The sequence below is a fragment of the Lactuca virosa genome, chromosome 3 (assembly GCF_052849685.1).
Source record: "Lactuca virosa cultivar CGN04683 chromosome 3, Lactuca_virosa_CGN04683_v6, whole genome shotgun sequence".
NCBI classification, from domain to species: Eukaryota; Viridiplantae; Streptophyta; class Magnoliopsida; order Asterales; family Asteraceae; genus Lactuca; species Lactuca virosa.
In genome coordinates this window covers 206,511,608-206,531,980 of record NC_136428.1, presented here as the reverse complement: position 1 = coordinate 206,531,980, position 20,373 = coordinate 206,511,608, and the positions used below count along the sequence as shown (strand labels likewise).

General features: G+C 40.6%; 2 protein-coding genes across 2 annotated transcripts; both read right to left on the bottom strand.

Annotated features, from left to right (window-relative positions):
- Positions 1-8,855: 8,855 nt before the first annotated feature.
- Positions 8,856-10,028, bottom strand: LOC145166928 (glutathione S-transferase F11-like). Its single transcript, XM_079085982.1, has 3 exons — positions 9,672-10,028; positions 9,515-9,563; positions 8,856-9,437 (listed from the first exon to the last, which is right to left on the bottom strand). Exons 1-3 carry the CDS (start codon positions 9,816-9,818, stop codon positions 8,992-8,994), a joined length of 642 nt encoding a protein of 213 aa, XP_078942108.1. The 5' UTR covers positions 9,819-10,028; the 3' UTR covers positions 8,856-8,991.
- LOC145166927 (uncharacterized) lies at positions 10,018-11,137 on the bottom strand. The gene has a single exon (XM_079085981.1). The coding sequence runs from the start codon at positions 10,984-10,986 to the stop codon at positions 10,132-10,134; it is 855 nt and encodes a 284-aa protein (XP_078942107.1). The 5' UTR covers positions 10,987-11,137; the 3' UTR covers positions 10,018-10,131.
- Between the last annotated feature and the right edge of the window lie 9,236 nt (positions 11,138-20,373).

The following is a 20,373-nucleotide window of genomic DNA, read 5'->3' as shown; positions in this document are numbered from 1 at the left end:
TAAACGAATACGCTAAGTTACATATTACGAGGACTAAATAATTTCAGAAGGTTAGGTTTAGCCCTATTTTGCAGCTCTGGTTTGAGTCTAACCGTTGTAGGGAGAGACCTCTCATTCGAAGAGTTATCTGGTCTTAGTAGTATGTAATGGTATTTACGAGCTAGTTAGTGAAAGGTAGCAGAGACTTCTTATGCAGCTGATGGCAGAGAGTGGGTTGGAGATTACCCTAGGGTAAGCCTAGGATGAGATTAGCGGGGAGAGCAGTAGTAGTGAAAGGGACTTGGTGGAGCCAAGGCAGTTCTTGAGGAAAGTACGGATAGATATGGAAGGTAGTATGGGCCCGTACTACTGAAAGCAGAGAATCCGTACTCGAGTCAAGGAGGGCTGAGATAAAACCAGGAAACTTGTAGTGTATGTGATCCCTCGATATATGATGAGTATTCTGATGGTTGTAATGGTATGTTTCGAGCATGATGACGCTACATGATAGGCCAGTTGGCAGTTCTGGTGCCGGCGAGGGATCTGGCTCGGGCTCAGGAGCCGGGCAGCTGGATGATCAGACGAGGAAATTTTATTTCAGCTAATATTACGCGCAGTATCATTGACTTGACTCCTGTGATCTTCGGTACGGTCAAGGAGAGAATTTTGGAGATCCTTGATGAGAGGATGAGTGCATTCCGCTCAGAGGTGATGACTATGATGGGGACGCGTGCGTTGACGTTCGGGAATTCCGAGCTTGTGGAGCTCTAGACTATCATAAGGTTAGGGACCCCATTGCTAGCAGCCGTTGGTTGGCAGATGTCGCCAACACTTTTCGTTCCAGCCGATGTCCTGAGGGGGACAAGGTCCGACTTGCTTCAAGTCTCCTGAAGGACAGAGCACATGATTGGTGGGAATAGATTGGTATTGAGTTGGGTCATGATGCGGTTGATTCTGTGTCATGGGATGATTTCTCGACCGGGTTCTAGTAGAGTTTGCTCCGACACTTGAGGTGTAGCAGTTGGCGCGAGAGTTTCTGGGTCTCCGCCAGACTACTGAGACTGTGGCAGAGGTCACTGCCAAGTCTCGGGAGAGGGCTTTGTTGGTACCACAGTATGCAGCAGATGAGTAGATGAAGAAAGTGAGGAATCATGATATGCTGCGGGATGATATCAGGGCGTTCGTGAGTATTTCGGGGTGCGAGACCCTGAATGATATGATTTCTAGAGCCCATAAGTGGGAGATAGATTTGGAGCACATTGGTAAGAAGGGGTCAGATCAGGTGCAGACATGGGAGGGTACCGAGAAGAGACCCAAGATTTCTGACCAACGATTGATAGGCCATCAGGGCCGAAGTCAGTGCAGCTCGTGCGGGAAACTGCACGATGGAGTCTGTCGTCCCAAGGGTTCAGGCTGCTACAAGTATGGCAAGGTTGGTCACGTCAACAGGGATTGCCCTCAGGAGGCAAGCCCATTATGTTTTCACTGTGATCGGCTGGGCCATAAGAAGGCCGACTGTCCGACGACGAGGGGAGGATCAGTGAGCACGCCTGCCTCATATACTTTGAGGATCACTGATGTACGAGAGGGTAGAGCAGGAGCCCCAACGGAGAAGAGTCGGGCTTTTCAGTGACGTGCAAGAGAGATCAGGATTACAGTAGTTGATGCTGTGGAAATATCATATGCCAATTTCGTACCGTGAATTACTAAGTGGTTAGTGAAAGGTCGTTTCCCCTTTTTGCTGGTTTGGAGTGTTCATGGTTATCTTGGGATAGGGTTGAGATAGGTTCATAGGAATTATGTGAAGGCCTGCGGTCAGGATCATCAGGATGGTTATTCAGTACCGTTAGGATTCGGGGGTGGTAGTGATTGTTCTTGGAGTAGGTTTTGGAAGCGCCGAGGGAAGGGGCTTGTTGCTGAGGTATTGGTCGGAGCATCTGTCTTTCGGAATTCAAGATTTGAGTGTGGTACCATTTCAAGGTTTTTGGAGTTATCAGTATTGCTTGGAATCAGAAAGTGTTCATCTAACCTTCAGGGGCTGTATGGTCTTTTAAGTTGGCTAGTAATGGATCGCTAGCATTGGTAAGTTCCGGTTGTCAGCTGATCGATCATTGGAGGGTAAGAAGGATTAGGAATCCTTCCAATCTTGTGTAATACAAGAGTTAGTCGAATCGAAGTGGGGGAGAATAGTCCAGGGATTCAGAAGCAGAAGCGGTTTTGAAACTGGGATAAGTTTCGTATCCTTGTCAGGAAGGAAGACGGCCCAAGCGGCTGTATGGATTGAGGAAAATGTGAGTTGGAAGTTTGGAAAATTTGCCAATAATGGGATCGCATTCTCGGAGTGTTTAATAGTAGGCTTTATGGAGTCAGGTTGGGGATTCCAGCCAGGACCTGGGTTTAGTTTGAGATGTTAGACCGTGTGTGTGCTCGACTTTGGGTGTGTTCGGATTGGTAATAAGCGGTAAGACCATGGGAAACGGTTGAGACAGCGTGGAAAGTGTTGTAAGACTGCGGGATAGTCGTAGCATTCACCAGCGGCCAAACAACGTGGAAAGTGTTGTAAGACTGCGAGATAGCCGTAGCATTCACCAGCAGCCAAACAGCGTGGAAAGTGTTGTAAGAATACGGGATAGCCGTAACATTCACTAGTGGCCAATTATTATGGGAGTGTTGTAAGACTGCGGGGTGGCCCGTAGCATTCACCGGTCCCTATTCGGCAATGAGAATATGACAGATTTGTGATTCACTCACGGATTCCTTCAGATGGTTTAGGCCAGGGCGGGTCAGCCTGCACGAATTTGAGTAGGCCACAATATGATCAGATTTGGGAAACGGTAGGTCGTTGGAGACTAGGCGTGATGTAAGACTATAGTGGTTCTAGTAGCATTCACTTTTCGTATTAGATTCGGGGGTGATGGGGAGTCGGACTGTTATGATGGGGAGGATCAAAAGGAATAATGGAGCCATGAGTAGCAATATGGTTAGGGCAGATTTCGATAGCCGAAGTTCTCTTCGGAAGTCGCGGGGAGCGACTGTGAGGTTGCTCTTTGACTAGTCATTCGGGCAGGAACCCAGTATTTCAGATAGTTGACGGATCAGCTGGGACCAGGGAGGTCTCGGTTGCTTTTGGAAAGCAACTAGTAGGCAGCGTGATGTTTCAGACAGTGTTAGTGACTTAGGATTCGTGTGTGCGGAATAGCTCGTTGCTCGGGAAATGCTAAGTCACTTGCAGTCTGGATTAAATAATCTCAGAGTAAGTGATTTGACCCTGTTGCGCAGCTCTCGTCTAGGTCTAACCGTTACAGGGATGAGTCTTCTACTCGAAGGATTATCTGAGCCTTCTGTCAAGTATAGGTGTTCTGCATCTAGTTATGGTCAGTGACCTTATTCCTAGTGGTAGCATCAAGATAATAGAGGTTGGAAGTGTTCTGTTTAGTTTGGTATTCAAGGTGGAATTGGCCCAGTAATGGTTCAGTGTGGACGGTATCTCTAGGGGTCAAACCAACTTGAGACTTCAAGTTAGGGAATGAAGAAGTGGTTTTATGCATGGGTTTTGGATACGTTGTCGTTGGGTCGAAGAGTTCTGCCAGGGTTTGTTCTTCTTCAAGTTGGAAGCATCTTTGTGGGTTTGGTTATCTCGGGAAGGTCGTTTTGATGCTTAGAATTTTTAGTTGCATTCCTCAGGTGGTTTGTTTTGATATGGGTGATAGTAAGGAATGATTTTGATGACGAAATCTACTATAAGTGGGGGAGAGTTGTAACGCCCTGTTTTAAATCGTTCCTATTTCGGGGTGGTGAGCAAGGAGTTGGTATTAGCAGACATATAACCCTTGAGTAATTGAGTTTGGGCTCATTTGTATGTGGATAATGTATTTTGGATGATCCGGGTATTTGGTTTGTGTTTTGGAGCCCAAGGGTAAAGGTGTTGGTTCGGTCCTTTTATGAATTTTGGATTTAAGTTCGGTTGGTTTTTAGGCTAAATAAAGTTGATAGAAGTGTAGGGCTTCTCGTTACCTTTCCGAGGATATAAAGAACGCCAAAAACGGATAAAGGACGCAAAAGTTATGACCATTTGAAGTTAAAAGGGTTTTGGGTCGTACCAGGTACGCGAGGCGTACCCGAACGCATGGCGTTCAAGGAAAATGGTTGCGGGTCTGTGTAGTAACGCAGGGCGTTCCCCAAGGGAACGCAGTGTGTTCGCTGGGCAGATTCAAAAGCTCGTTTTTAGGGTTTGGTCCCTTTATAAGCATCATTATGGACCCACACCTCTTCCATTCTTCAGCCTCCATCCCCTCTAACCCTAAGAATGAAACCCTAGCCTCAATTTGAGTGATTTTTGAGCTTTAAAGTGATTTACGAGTATTTTGGTGCTTGAGGAGGAAGAAGGAACTTCTTGAAGAGTCATTGCTTGATTTGGAGCTTTTGGATCCAGGCTTTATGCACCTAGAACTATCTTCTGGAGGCATAAAGTCTCAACCTTGACAACTCTTTCATGTAGATCTAGCTAAGTGGTATTTTGTTATAGTTTTGGTCCCTTTGAGGTGGTTCTTGTGAGTAGAAGTTACTCCAGAACCTTTGAACTTCATATTTGGTCCTTGTTAAGGTTATGGATTCATATAGTTTGGAACTTGATGGGTGTAGACCTTCGATGCATGATTTCGTAGTTGTTTGATGAAGTTTGGGGACTTATGGTTTTGATTTGGGTCCATTGAGTTATGCTAAGTTATAAAGTTGGAAACTTTATGACTTGAGAAGTCCCTTTGAATCAGATTTGGAAGTTTGGACTAAGGTCTTAAGGTAAAAGCTTGCATCTTGGCCTCTTTATGTAGTTACAAGGCTTGAAATCATGATTGGGTCCTTTTGGGCCATGCAAAGGTTCCAAGTTGACAACTTTATGGATTAAGTCACTTATATGAAACTATTTTGAGGAGTTGAACGTTGGACTTAAGGTATTAAGACGTTTGGGGTAATTTTGGATAATGGCCGGGAACGCCATGCGTTCATTTCGGGAACGAACGCCCTGCACTCCACCAGGGAAGGCAACGCGTTCGGTTCATCAGTGGGCTTTTTGGCCTTTTGATCATGGACTTGTCTTGGGGTTCGAGCTTGTTTCTTTGGGCTATGAATTATCTGTTTGGGCTCTGGTTGGGCCTCACGACTTTGAGTGGACCTTAGGTTTGGGTTGGGCCTCGAGTTGTGTTGTTGGGCCATTACTGGGCCTTGGGCCATATTTGGGTTGGACCGATTAAGGAAAGGGTAAAATGGTCTTTTACCCTAGGAGTCGGGACTTATGAGTTGCGGTCGCAGTTAATGGGTTATGGCATAATTATTAATTGGGATTTATTTGTTGTTAGTGTGGGATTTCCGGTTCGGCAGCCGAGTGTTATCAGATTGCAGCGGATCGAGGTGAATTTTCCTCCTGTAGGAATAGGTCGAAGGCACCAATGTCGGCCTGTATGTATGATTTTATGTTTCGGATTTCGATCTGATGCTGGGCGGTGCCCGATGAAGGTATATATGCTTTTCGGACTACGGTTCGATGTCGGGAGATGCCCGAGGAATGTTTGTATGATTGATGTCTTCATGATTCTTGCATGTGTCTGTGTTTATATGTTTTCCAGACTAAGGTTCGATGTCGGGCGGTGCCCGATGAATGTTTATATGCTTTACGGATTTCGGTCCGATGCCAGGCGGTACCCGATGGATGTTTATATGCTTATGCTATGTGATTATTATATGTGTATTGTTGATATGTTTATATGCATGTCGAGCTCAGCTCGATGCCGGGCGGGGCCCGATGCTGGACATTGTCTGATGCCGGGCGAGGCCCGATGCCGGACATTGACCGATGCCGGGCGGGACCCGATGAAGGGGCGGGGCCCACGGTATGTCTATATGTGATTATGTGTATGGTATGTGGAAGTTTGGGGAAGCTCACTAAGCTTCTTGCTTACAGTTTTCAGTTTTGGTTTCAGGTACTTTTGGTAGCGAAGGAAAGAGCATGGGATGACTGCATTGCACATACCATGATGTTCAGGCTGGGATGTTTACTCTGATTTTTATCGTTATGGATATTTTAATACACGCTTTTCATGGAATGTTTTGATAACTACCGTTTATTTAATAATTTAAAATAAAATTTTGGGACCATATTTTTTGTGTGTTACACCCTCCGAGACCGAAAGTCCTGTATACAGCAAAGTGAATCACAAAAGAAGACCCGACAACCAGATTTACACAACTAACTGACCGATGCAAGATTCAAAGCAAGTGTGAAAATGTAATACACATCTGTTAAAGATATAGAAAGAGTGACAATAGAACCAACACCCTCTACTGACATGGGTGTAGCACTAATAGAAATAACAGAGATAGGTGTAAGAGAAAATAATGATGCAAAAGATGACAAATGTGGTGACATGTGATGAGATGCACCATAATTCAATATCCACAAGGATGAAAGAATACCTGATGTGTTGGATGAAGACAGACCTGAATGAGACATGGAAGCTGACATGGCAGTTGGATTGGCAGCAATGAACTGTCTAAACTGCTCAACAATCTGTGTATCCAAGGCTGATGGTGATGTACAATCTGTTTCATTCTCAATTGAAGGTGTAGCAGCAACGTACTATGGTGGCCTAAAAGATGCAAACGAGGGACGTGACTGTCCAGAAGACGTGCTCTGCTGTGAAGGCTGAGACTGTGCATGCGATCTCGTTTGCTGTTGCTGCTGATTTCCCTTGCTTGCCAGCAAAAGACAATTTGCCTTCCAATGGTCATTCTTCTTACAGAAAGCACACTCATCAAATGTAACTTTGGGATGCTTTTGGTTTGAAGACTGAGGTCGTTGTGGAACAGCGAAGACAGCAGGAGTGGTTGTCTTGGGACCTTTTTTTAGCATGGGACTTGATACGAGTTTCTTCAGCAATCAACTCGTGAACAACCGAATCAGCAGTGGGAAGAGGTGTGTGATGCAAGATTGATCCATGCATGCCTTCAAAATCTAAACGTAATGCCATCAAGAACTGAACCAAACATTGCTCTTCCATTCTATCAAGATAAGGCTTAAAAGTCTTCAACACATCAGGTTCTGTAAGAGCCAACTGATCCCACAAATCTGACATAGCTGCATAAAATTCGTGAACACTGAGATTGTTCTGTTAGAGGACTCGAATATCAAATTCTAACTGATACTTCTTTGCAAAGTTAAAATGAGTATACAACCTAACCAACTGATCCCAAACCTCCTTTGATGTGTCATACTTCGCCAACTGAGTACCAATAGACTGGATAATAGAATTATTAATCCAAGTAATGATCTTGGAGTTATCAGTCTCCCATGAATCCAGTAAGGTTGCATAATTATCAGCCTTCTCGTCTGTTGATTTCTTCCTGTCACCTGTAACAATCCCCCACATAGTCTTGCATTGTAAAAATTCTTCATAACATAACTCCAATAGGCATAGTTCTTGACATCAAGTTGGATACTAATGGACTGAAGAGAATCATCTCCCGGGGCCATATTTCTAATAGCAGTCAAACGAAAATAACCAAAACGACAGCAAATACGAATAACAACAGCAACAATCAAGATCTCAAAATCAACAAAACCAACAGAAGAAACGAAACCCTCAAAGTTTTTGAAACGAACAAATCAGATCAAACTGAATACAGAAACGAACAAGAAAATCATACCCAAAATTGCAAAAAAAATATGTGAATAGTGATGATGAATAGTAACTTCGATGAATAGTGCTGATGAATAGTAACTTCGATGAATAGTGTTGATGAATAGTAAATTCGATGAATAGTATCGTGTCTGCTACATCTCACCCCCAAAACGAAAGTACAGATGATCAACCGGTCATCCCAAGCTACTCTGGCCTCACTAAGTACTCACTCACATGCCGTGAATTTTTTTTTTGAGCTTCCAAATTTTTTTTGGTTTTACCCCTACCGTTTTGTGACATGTTAGATTATATGCCATTAGATTATAGTATAGTTTATATATTATATTACATGCCAATTTTAACTTGTGTTGTTTTCTGATCCACATACAATTTTAGCATTTTGGACTCTTCGCTAGATTGCCAAATGATGCACTTGAAGATGAAAGAGCCACATATCTTAATAGTAACTGTTTGTCCAGAACGTTAGTATAATATCATTTGGACATATTGTAGCATGACCTGGAAATGGACCCCATTATTATACTAAAGTTTCACATTGGTAGCTATTTAAGTATTGTAATTTATTTATTTTTTAAAATTTTATTTGAATAATTATTAGATCTTGTAATTTATTTAAACAGGTTATTTGTTTTGTATTATTTTTTGAAATAACCCAGATTCATCCATTTAATTAATAAATTTAATAAGTCGGAAAAAATCAAACATTCTAACTAGATTTCAGATTATTTATTAAACATGTTTGGTTGGAAATTTAACTAAATTAATTAAAACGTTTGGATTAGATTGAGATGTTCAAATTTATTAGAAAACCTAAATGAAAATTGACAATTTATGAGAATTTGAGCAAAATTATAAAATATAAAAATCAAGTCAAAAAGTTAATATATTTATTTTATAAATCAAAGGATATAATTTTGAGTTGGAATTTATGTGCGCTGAATCTAAAGAGTAGCACTTTCTTGAATGGAAAGCTGCTTTAACCATTCTGATGTTGGATGACTCGACAGTTCAGATGTAGAAAAACAAGTAAAAATTTATTATAAGAAACTACTTTCGAAGATTAATATAAAGTTACCTAATCTTAACTTGGTCAAATGATTATTAATTATGTGCTATAATTAACTTTGAAAAGAAAGACTGATATACCCAAAAACCCATGATGATCCAAAAGCTAAACAACGGTTTATTTCAAAAAGCAAAACAACGATTTATTTCAACTTTCAAACTCCAAGTTCATTGTAACTCCTATAAGAAAGCAACAAGTCATCAACGATAGAAAGTTTAAACTACACATGATACTAAAATAAAAAAACATGACTTAGTCCACGAGAAGCATAAGTTTCTTCCAAGCAAGTCGGTTTGAAATATCACTCCACCATGAATTCACATTCTTCTTCTTTGTCACCATGTACCCTAGTTCAGCTTCATTCATCAAGTATTTAATCCCAGGAAGGTGGCTTAGATCAGCAAGGGTGAAACAATCTCCAACTAGATACCTATGCTTCGATAGTTGCTCTTCGTAAACTTCAAACACTTTCTCAAGCTTCTTTTCACAATTCTGAACAAGGACAAAGTCAGTTTTCCCTCCCATTTCTGGGATGATAAGTTTCTGAAGAACGATTGTGTAAACCATGTCATTGAAGTGATGCGCTTCGACTTCTAGCCATTGGTCAACTAAGGCTTTCTCCTCAAAAGTAGTTCCATAAAGCTTTTGATTTATTTCAGCGTATTTTGTTGCATAATATCTTATGATTGCCCTTGACTCTACACAAAATTTTGAAAGAGTTAGATTATTTTAATGATGTTTAACAATGAATGACATCGTATGTATGTCACATTACCAAAAAGCCGAAAATCTCCATCCTCAACAACCGGGACTTGACCAAAAGGCTACAAGGATAACACAGTTTTAGCAGTTTGTAATTTTGCATGATAGCTCACTACAAACGTACATAAGATATACGAGTACATTAGTATGTGTTACAACAAAAGATTTACCTGTTTTAGTAAAAACTTGGGTTGTTTATGTTCGTTGGAGTTGAGATCAACTTTTATGAGCTCAAAGTCGACATCAAGCTCCAAAAAGCAAGCCAATACTCTCTGTGTGCAAGCTGACCTATTTGGACCATATACCTTGACCACCATTTTCTTAGGAACTTTGAGGTCTTGTGGATGAATTGAAGCATGATGAGGAAGGTACTTAAATAGAAAGGTTATTTCCACTGGGGGTTAGATTTTAACAATGTGACATGTTTGGGGGTTGTCAACCAACAAACATATTTTAGAATGTTAGATGAGGAATGGTGGTTGGTGGTTGAATGGTTTTCCAGTACACGAGCAACCATCAACCAATGAATTTTTCCATTTATTCAAAGCAACCCTAAAGTTTAAACAATCTCAACTTAATGCCCTATAGTGTGTGTAATATTTATATACTTGTATTGTAGAGCAATTTAATTTAAATAAAAATTCTTTTACTTCTTCCAACGTTACTTTCTTTCGAAATTCGCGATTTGGTCTCTTCTTCTTTCAAACCTGTTGGTTTGACCATCGGAATCCTCGAATAAACTGTGTTTTCGATGGCATTTGCAGAACATTTACACCCTCCAAACAACGCTAGTTGCATCTTCTTCGTCTTATTATTCTGATTTTGATCCTTCATGTTCATGCTGATGCTTCTGCTACTCCCATGGCTTCTCTGGCTACGATTCTTGAGATCCTCCAATCCGATTTCTTGTGGTTTTATCATACCCAACTGTAAAAAGCTCCACTTTGATGATGTTTTCGGGTTGGAGTGATGAACGCTACGGGTTCGGATCTGTGGCGTCGGACTCGGGTGGGAATGGAACTGGTTTCGAATTTTGGTGAATTCGGATCCTGACGTACTACCACTCCCACTGGTTCCTGAATTATTACTACGAGTGCTGCTGCTTCTGCTGCTAACCACACTTGCAGGTTCGGATCCGGAAAATGAGATGGAGCGGATGAAGCTCTGGCCATCGGTTATTAACTGAGAAGGTAAAGTGACTGAATGCTGTAACGGCAGAATTTGACCACGGAAGAAAAGCTCGTCGGCGCTGCACATTTTATTTTCCGGCAAACAGTTTCCGTCGCCACCGAAGTCGAAATCTTGTTCAAGATCGTCGGAAAATTGTTCTTCCGGACGATTAGCTTTCGGGACTTCGTGTTTGCTGGTGGCGAGATCACCAAGAGATAAAGCTTCGTCGTCTTCGTAGTCGTCGTTATGGGGATGGAATTCTTGGCTTTGATGGGAATTAAAAAGAACCAAGTTTGGTGGTGAATCTTGTTCCATGAATATCTGGTGTTTAGAATGTGAACAATGGGGTTGTCGAACAGAAATAGGGAAGGTTGGTGGGATTGTTATACTGAAGGAGGCAAATATATTTGAAATTAGTGGAAGTGTGAACAAAAATACAAAGCAAAAACCAATGGAATAAATAATGTATATTAAGGGTTTCTAAATTCCAACTCTTATATATATATATATATATATATATATATATATATATATATAAAAGATAAAACCTAATGAGTATAGTACCCTTTTAGGTAATTAGGAAGTTACAGTTTAATCCTATGACTTTCATAATTTATATATATATATATATATATATATATATATATATATATATATATATATAAAAGTTCATTCGAGAATGAAAAAAAAGTTAAGAATGCTTAGAATGAATATGAGTTATACATTTCTTTTTATTGCCGCTTAAGTGCTTCAACGTACCGGCACAATGAGAGAGGTAATATTCATATATGAATATGCAGCGCCACCACCTCCATTTTCTTTTATCACCGCCATCAGCTCTACCACCAACCACTACAATAATATATGAAGAATCATACGTGAATATACCACATAATATTCATATATAAATATATTTACTTTTATATTCACTTATGAATATTAAAATTCTCGTCGTACAGATACATTGGAGCGTTTAATCGTCAAATGATGAAATGTGTGGCTCATTTTTTATTATCAAGTTAACCTTCCTCTCTCTCTCTCTCTCTCTCTCTCTCTCTATATATATATATATATATATATATATATATATATATATATATATATAGGAGTAGGATCAAATGAGAACAACTAAAAGGTTGAGAACGCGAGAACAGATCTAAGCCTTCTAAATTTTAAAATCAAAGGTTAATATTAACGGGCCATTTATATAAATTCTGAAAGTCATAGGATTAAACTGTAACTTCCTAATTACCTAAAAGGGTACTATAGTCATTAGGTTTTATCTTATATATATATATATATATATATATATATATATATATATATATATATATATATATATATATATATATATATATATATATATATATATAAAAGTTCATTCGAGAATGAAAAAAAAGTTAAGAATGCTTAGAATGAATATGAGTTATACATTTCTTTTTATTGCCGCTTAAGTGCTTCAACGTACCGGCACAATGAGAGAGGTAATATTCATATATGAATATGCAGCGCCACCACCTCCATTTTCTTTTATCACCGCCATCAGCTCTACCACCAACCACTACAATAATATATGAAGAATCATACGTGAATATACCACATAATATTCATATATAAATATATTTACTTTTATATTCACTTATGAATATTAAAATTCTCGTCGTACAGATACATTGGAGCGTTTAATCGTCAAATGATGAAATGTGTGGCTCATTTTTTATTATCAAGTTAACCTTCCTCTCTCTCTCTCTCTATATATATATATATATATATATATATATATATATATATATATATATGAGTAGGATCAAATGAGAACAACTAAAATGTTAAGAACGCGAGAACAGATCTAAGCCTTCTAAATTTTAAAATCAAAGGTTAATATTAACGGGCCATTTATATAAATTCTGAAAGTCATAGGATTAAACTGTAACTTCCTAATTACCTAAAAGGGTACTATAGTCATTAGGTTTTATCTTATTTTTATCAACATCTTATTTTTATCAACTCCTAAAATCTCTCTCTCTCTCTCTCTCTATCTTTCTCTCTCGTTTCCTTTAAACCCTAATCGATGGAAGCCAGGACTAAAAAAACATCCGCCTCTTCCCTCTCACCCCCTCCTAATCGGACCTGCAAGCTGCTGTGAAGATAAAGACTATTGATGGAGTCGCTTTTTTTTCTCTACTCATCCAGAAAGCATCCCATTTCTCCTTCGTCTTCGATCTTCAACAATCCATTTACCTCTCAACAATCTGCAACGCCGCCGCCTCTTTCTGCTGTCCTGGCCCTGACAACGCAAGCTTCGCCGAAGATGGTGCAGCGACGTCGACTTCCCCGACCATTCAGGCGTCTATATCCACCTTAGACCCGTCTCCGCCATACTTGAGATGCAAATATCATAAAAGACGAGGATCTGAGACGAGGAGACGGGAGTGGATTCGAAGCATGAAACACAATTTGAGGTAATTTGGTTAAAGGAAATCGAGATGCAGAGGGAATAAATCGAACGCACATGGGTTCTCAATCTCCCTGTGTTTCTGTGTGGTCACGAGAACTGAAATAAGGGCAGGGTAGTCGCCGATGGCAGCAACGCTGACCACCAGAGAGGGAAACGGCGGAGCTCAATCGGTGGTGGCCGGAAAAAGGTACGAGTTAAATCAATTTCGTATTTCTGTTTTCCAAGTTCATAATGTCGATTGATATCAAGCCCTTGTAAAAATTCCTTGATTGTCATTTTAACATAAATTCATTTTGTGGTGGAGCGATTCAGTCAAGAACATGGAGTTGAGGTCTAATTACATCCAAATTCTATTATATTCAATTTTTGGATGTTTAGATTTTTTAAGGTTAGTTGATTATACTTTTTTCTTGGTGGATTTTGATTTCGGAATCGCAGGAGCAATTTGAAGAGTAAAAACACAGGGTGGCTGGGAAAGTTTGTGAATTGCCAATTTTCTCAAAACATCATTGATTTGTTTGCAGGTCTTCACTGTGGCAGATACTCTAGAGTTCATTATTGATTGTTTTTGTATCTTCAAGTGATCCGTTCTACAGGTTGTGTGGGAAAGTTTGTGCTATGCCACTGTTACATTACACATACAAAAGGAAGGGTAAAAAGGAAAATGAAGGGTAAAAATGGAAAAGAGTAATTACCAATGAGCAAGAGGGGCATCATTGGATTTGTGTTACTTCCAGCTTTGTATAAGGATTATCTTTGGTTGTGGAGGGCGTATTTGACATCGGGTTCATTGGCTTTGTATTTGGGACGATTGGGTTGTTTGATGAAATGCGTGAGAGAGGTATTCATTTGTGAATAACAGGGTATTCATTTGTTAATAACAATGTATTCATTTGTAAATAGCAGTGTAATCATGTTTGAATAAGTGTATTTATTTATGATTAGATGTATTCTTTGATTCATTTGTGAATACCAGGGTATTCATTTGTTAATAACAATTTATTCAATTATAAATAGCAGTGTAATCATGTGTAAATAAGTGTATTTATTTATGAGTAGATGTATTCTTTTATTCATTTGTGAATACCAGGGTATTCATTTGTTAATAACAATGTATTCATTTGTATGAGTAAGTGTATTTATTTATGATTAAAGGTATTCTTTTATGAAGAAATGATAATTTTTACACCCCTTTTATTGTCGGTTGATTAAAAGAAAGGTGGATTACTTGTAAATTGATATGTATTCATTTGTGATTGTAGTAGTATTAGTTTTTTTGAAAAAAAAATCGCTTATGAATACAAATGAATTGATTTGGGGTTGGATTTCTATTAATATTTTAGAAAAAAAACATGAAATACGAGAAAAAAATTATTTTTTAAGAAAAAAAATTAAATGTTTTTAGTTGAATTTTTTTTTATAAAAATGTTTTTTATATTTCATTAATAAGAAAAATAAAAAATAATATTTCCTTCTTTTTTGGTAACTGATCCTAAATTTAAGCGAATTTGATTGATTTTATTTTATTTTAATTTAATTAAAATATACAATTACTAATATGACATTATATATTGATTGGTCCAGAACTGTTCTCGCGTTCTCAACCTTTTAGGTGTTCTCATTTGATCCTTTCCCTATATATATATATATATATATATATATATATATATATATATATATATATATATATATATATATATATATATATATATATATATACATACAGAGAGAGAGAGAGAGAGAAAGATCAGCAACGAAATTATTTCGGAGGAGCAAACCAACGAACTGTATATTTCTTTCCCCCGCTTTGAATCACTTTCCTTGCTTTGATCGACACACCCCAACCTCTTCTTCCTTGGAGATCATAGCAGGTTCTATCCCTCTTTTCTCAGTCTCTCCAGTCGATCCCATCCTCTCCAATCCATCCTAATTATTCTCCTCCCTATCTCTCAAACCCTCCCATCGATCCCAATTATCCCAACCTCCACTACGTCGATTCAATCTTTCGTAACGTCGTTTCTCCTTCAACGCTTCATCTTTTATATAAAATGTTATTATCTACTTCTGTCTACAACACATTTGTTTGTTCCAAGGACGCCACATCACTCAAACGCCCATCAAATTGGATTAGCACACTCGTTTGAGAGATACTCTTGTTTTTCAGGTATATGTTTCTAAAAATTTTGGGTTCTAATTTTGTTATACTCGCTTTTGGTGTTCAACAACACACATAAATTTTACCCTAACTAGAGAAAGTCAATTGAATTTCAGATTACCATCAAATAACTTCATATTTAAAACAAGAAAAAAAAAGTTACACATCTATTAGATGCATAAGATTTTATATTCTTCAAGCTTTCATTATTGATTGCAAAGTTACCTCCTGTAGCTCTGGTTGTATCAATATCAATGTCATCTCTCCTTTGTTTGTGTAATCAGTGGATATTGAGTTTTTCTCTAGTTGTATAAATATCAACATTCATCTATTTGATTAATCTAATGCGAAACCAACTTGAGATTTTCTCTAAGAAAATAGTCCTCAACTTCATTTTCTCAAATTTGTATCACGTTCTCGTTCTAGTTCATAGGGTTCTCTGCCTGTTATTTTTAGAATTTCTTTTCTCCCCAAATTCAAGTGCTTTATTTTTATTTCTTTAGAAATTAGAAAGAATGCGGGTTTTATCTTTTTCCACCTCCGTAATTTCTTTGTATTCATCTGATTTTCTTGAATTCTAATGTTTCTATTCTCATCTCCCAATCCATCTTAAGGCAAACCAATTCATTCTCTCGCTCTTAAATCCAATAATATAGTCACACTTAAATCCCTGATCACAGGCTACTCAAATCATGGGTTTCAAATAAAAACATTAGATCATTTCCAACACATGCTTAACACAAACATATCCCCTACAAGTATAACCTTCATATCCGTCTTATCAGCATGTTCACACACAGGAAAAGTCAAAGATGGATGAAAATACTTCACTTTAATGATTGAAAAGTTTAACATTAAACCACAAGAAGAACAATCTTCATGTATGATAGATCTTTTAGATAGATCAGGTAAACTTTATGAAGTTGATCTTGATACTTTTAACGTTTTACCCTTTAATTACTGATGGAAAATTAACAGGATTAGGGTTTCTCTCAGGTGAGGCAGAAATGAGGACATAAGTTTCCTTAAATAGGCCCCAAACCCGGGGATTTGGGGTTTCCTCACACAGCGCCAACTCGGCGAGTCGGCATCTCTGACTCGTCGAGTCAGTTATTTAACCCGCGTGCTCAAATCCAACTTTACTCGGCGAGTCGAACACACAACTCGCCGAGTCACTCATTAATTCCAATAAATAAATAAATAAATGCAATACCTGGGAGTCGGGATGTTACAATTCTCCCCCACTAGAATCAGACTTCACCCTCGAAGTCATGCTCCGGAAATAACTCTGGATACTGCTCTCGCATCTCGGACTCCGGCTCCTAAGTCCACTCGGACCCTTTCCGATGTTGCCATTGGACCTGAACCAGGGGTACCTCTTTGTTCCTCAGAACCTTCACCTTCCGATCCAAGATCGCAACCGGTCTCTCGATGTAATTCAGGCTCGCATCAAGCTGAATGTCCTCTAATGGTACCACCGCCGTCTCATCGGCTACACACTTCCTCAACTGAGACACGTGGAAGGTGTTATGAATCTGGCTCAACTCTGCAGGTAGCTCCAGCCGGTAAGCCACCTTACCCACTCTGGCGGTCACTCTGAAAGGACTAATATATCTAGGGCCCAGCTTGCCCTGTTTCCTGAATCGGATCACCCCCTTCCACAAGGATACCTTTAGGAGGACAAAATCTCCAACCTGGAACTCTAGCTCGGATCGTCGCCGGTTTGCATAACTCTTCTGGCGACTCTGGGCTGTCAGCAACCTCTGTCTGACCTGTTGAATCTGCTCGTTCATCTTCAGCACCATCTCAGTGCCACCCATCACTCGCTGCCCTACCTCTCCCCAAAGGATGGGATTCCGACACCTCCTCCCGTATAAAAGCTCAAAGGGAGGCATGCCAATGCTGGAATGGTGGCTGTTGTTGTATGAAAACTCAGCCAAGGGCAAATAGGTGTCCCAACTTCCTCTGAAGTCCATAACACATGCACGCAGCATGTCCTCAAGCGTCTGAATCGTCCGCTCGCTTTGCCCGTCTGTCTGTGGGTGGTAAGTTGTACTGAAGTGCAGTCGGGTACCCAACTCCTCGTGGAACTTCTTCCAAAACCAGTACGTAAAACGCACGTCCCGATCTGACACTATCGATGTCAGCACCCCATGTCGTGCCACCACCTCTCGAACGTAGATCTCGACCAATTTCTCTGCAGAAGAGCTCTCACTGATAGCAAGGAAGTGAGCACTCTTCGTCAACCGGTCTACAATCACCCATATTGCGTTGACCCCACGTGCGGTCCTTGGTAGCTTGGTGATAAAATCCATCGAAATCTGTTCCCACTTCCACTGGGGAATCTCTAGAGGCTGTAACGGCCCATGTGGACGCTGGTGCTCTGCCTTAACCCGACGACAGGTTAAGTACCTCTCAACTACCCATGCCACGTCCCTCTTCATACAGGGCCACAAGTAATCTCTCTTCAGGTCCAAATAAATCTTAGTGGCCCCCAGATGGATCGAGAATCTCGATCTATGTGCCTCCTTCATCAGTACACGACGAGCTCCACTTGTATAGGGCACCCAAATCCGCCCACGGAGAGTCATAAGCTCACAACTGTCGGTCTCAAACTTGGAAACCTGCCCAATTACCCGCTCCCTTTTGCGGTTCTCCAGTCTCATAGCCTCCACCTGGGCCTCTCAAATAGTATCTAAGACTAGAGTCATCACTGTCATCCTCATGCACACATCTCGGATCGGAGCACTCGCTGCTCTACGGATCAGGGCGTCGGCTACCACATTAGCCTTGCCCGGATGATATAAGATCTCGCAGTCATAGTTCTTCACAACATCCAACCACCTCCTCTGCCTCATATTCAGGTTGGGTTGATCCATGAGATACTTCAGGCCCTTGTGGTCCGTATATATGGTACACCGGACCCCATACAGGTAGTGGCGCCAGATCTTGAGGGCGAACACCACTTCCCCCAACTCCAGGTCGTGGGTGGGATACCTCGTCTCATGAGGCTTCAGCTGCCTCGATGCATATGCTATCACGTGCCCCTTCTGCATCAACACCGCGCCCATCCCAGATATAGAAGCATCACAATAAACCACAAAATCATCCACTCCCTCGGGAAGGGCCAACACCGGGGCTTCATACAATCTCTGGCGAAGGGTTTCAAATAAGGTCTGCTGCTCGGGACCCCAAGTAAATGTAACACCCTTCCGGGTCAACCGGGTGAGAGGAACGACAATCTTGGAGAAATCTCTGATAAATCTCCGATAGTAGCCGGCTAACCCCAGAAAACTCCTGACCTCGGTAGGGGATCTCGGCACTTCCCATCTCTTAATCGCCTCAATCTTGGCCGGGTCGACCAATATCCCATTCTGATTAACGAGGTGTCCTAGGAACTGGACCTCTCGTAACAAGAAATCACACTTGGATAATTTGGCATAAAGCATCCCCGACCTCAAAACCCCAAGAATCTCTCTAAGATGCTCCTCATGCTGCTCTCTGGATCTCGAATATACCAGGATATTGTCGATGAACACGATCACCGATCGATCCAACATAGGACTGCACACCCGGTTCATGAGGTCCATGAACGCTGCCCGTGCGTTGGTGAGCCCGAAAGGCATCGCCACAAACTCGTAGTGCCCATAACGAGTCCTAAAGGCCGTCTTCTGGATATCCTCCTCGCACACCCTCATCTGATGATACCCAGATCTTAAATCTATCTTGGAAAACCAAGACGCCCCCTGCAATTGATCAAACAAATCGTCGATCCTCGGAAGCGGGTAACGGTTCTTGACCGTCAGTTTATTTAACTCCCGGTAATCTATACATATCCGGTGTGAACCATCCTTTTTCTTGACAAAAGGATCGGAGCTCCCCACGGTGAGCTACTCAGTCTGATGAACCCCTTCCCCAGCAGCTCCTGGAGCTGTTAGGATAACTCCTGCATCTCTGGCGGCGTAAGGCGATAAGGTGCCTTGGCAATAGGCGCCGCACCCAGAACCAAATCAATCCGGAACTCTACCTGCCTCTCGGGAGGCACACCCGATAACTCCTCGGGGAAAAAATCCGGAAACTCGCACACTATCGGAACCTCGGAGATAGAACTCGACCTCTCTGTAGTAACCCACGTATCCATCATGTACGCCAGAAAACCCATGCAACCTTGTTGTAGACTCTGTCTCGCTCTGGAAGCAGAGCAAAAAGCTGATCCAGATCTAGTACCCTTGCCATACACTATAAACACTCCCCCACTAGGGTCTCGTATAGTCACCAGCTGACGCTCACAGTCGATCACTGCTCCAAAACGACTCAACCAATCCATGCCCACGATGACACATACATCACCCATCGCTATCGGCACCAGATCTATCGGGACCTTGACACCAAAAATCTCCAGCACACATCCTCGGAATACCTCAGTAGCAAAAATTGCATGCTCGTCGGCTATGGAAACCCTTAAAGGTCGACTCAATGCCTCATGTCGGATACTGATCTGACGACTAAAAGCTAAAGACACGAAGGATCGACTCACACCCGAGTCAAATAACACCAAAACTGGTACAGAACTCACAAGGAATGTACCTAAATACAGCACACAATAAGCACAACTGTCACACCCCCAAACCAGAACGGCGGAAACGTTCGGGGGTGGATGACGTCATGCTCAGTATCATAACCATAGTGAAGAAAGTAACACACAACCATCATAGATATAATTTAAAAGATTACATTGTTTCCAAAATACATGTTCCAAAAATACATGTTTTCAATTAAATTACATATGATGATAAAATGTAGCAAAATAATGTACGCCTTAGCGTCTTGACTTCAGAAATCTTGCGGTTACCTGTATTACTGATTACCTGAGAATACAAGTTGTTTTGAAAAGAGAGTATCAGCATAAAGCTGGTGAGTTCACAAGTATTTTATAAAGATGAATGTTGTTTCCTTAACGTTTGTTACAAGTTTGTTTCCAGAAAATCCAATATTTTCTAAAAGATTTGTTGTAAACTGAATTGAAACAGGGCCTAGTACGTGTAAGTAAATCGTCATACTTATGTGTGTGTTTTATATTTAAATAAAA

What these genes read in the sequence shown, in the direction of transcription:
- LOC145166928 (XM_079085982.1), bottom strand. Translation starts at nt 9,818, where the DNA reads ATGGTGGTCAAGGTATATGGTCCAAATAGGTCAGCTTGCACACAGAGA. An exon ending in CCAAGTTTTTACTAAAACAG is followed by an intron (nt 9,564 to 9,671) that starts GTAAATCTTTTG and finishes TTATCCTTGTAG; the next exon opens with CCTTTTGGTCAAGTCCCGGT. An exon ending in TGGAGATTTTCGGCTTTTTG is followed by an intron (nt 9,438 to 9,514) that starts GTAATGTGACAT and finishes AATTTTGTGTAG; the next exon opens with AGTCAAGGGCAATCATAAGA.
- LOC145166927 (XM_079085981.1), bottom strand. Translation starts at nt 10,986, where the DNA reads ATGGAACAAGATTCACCACCAAACTTGGTTCTTTTTAATTCCCATCAA.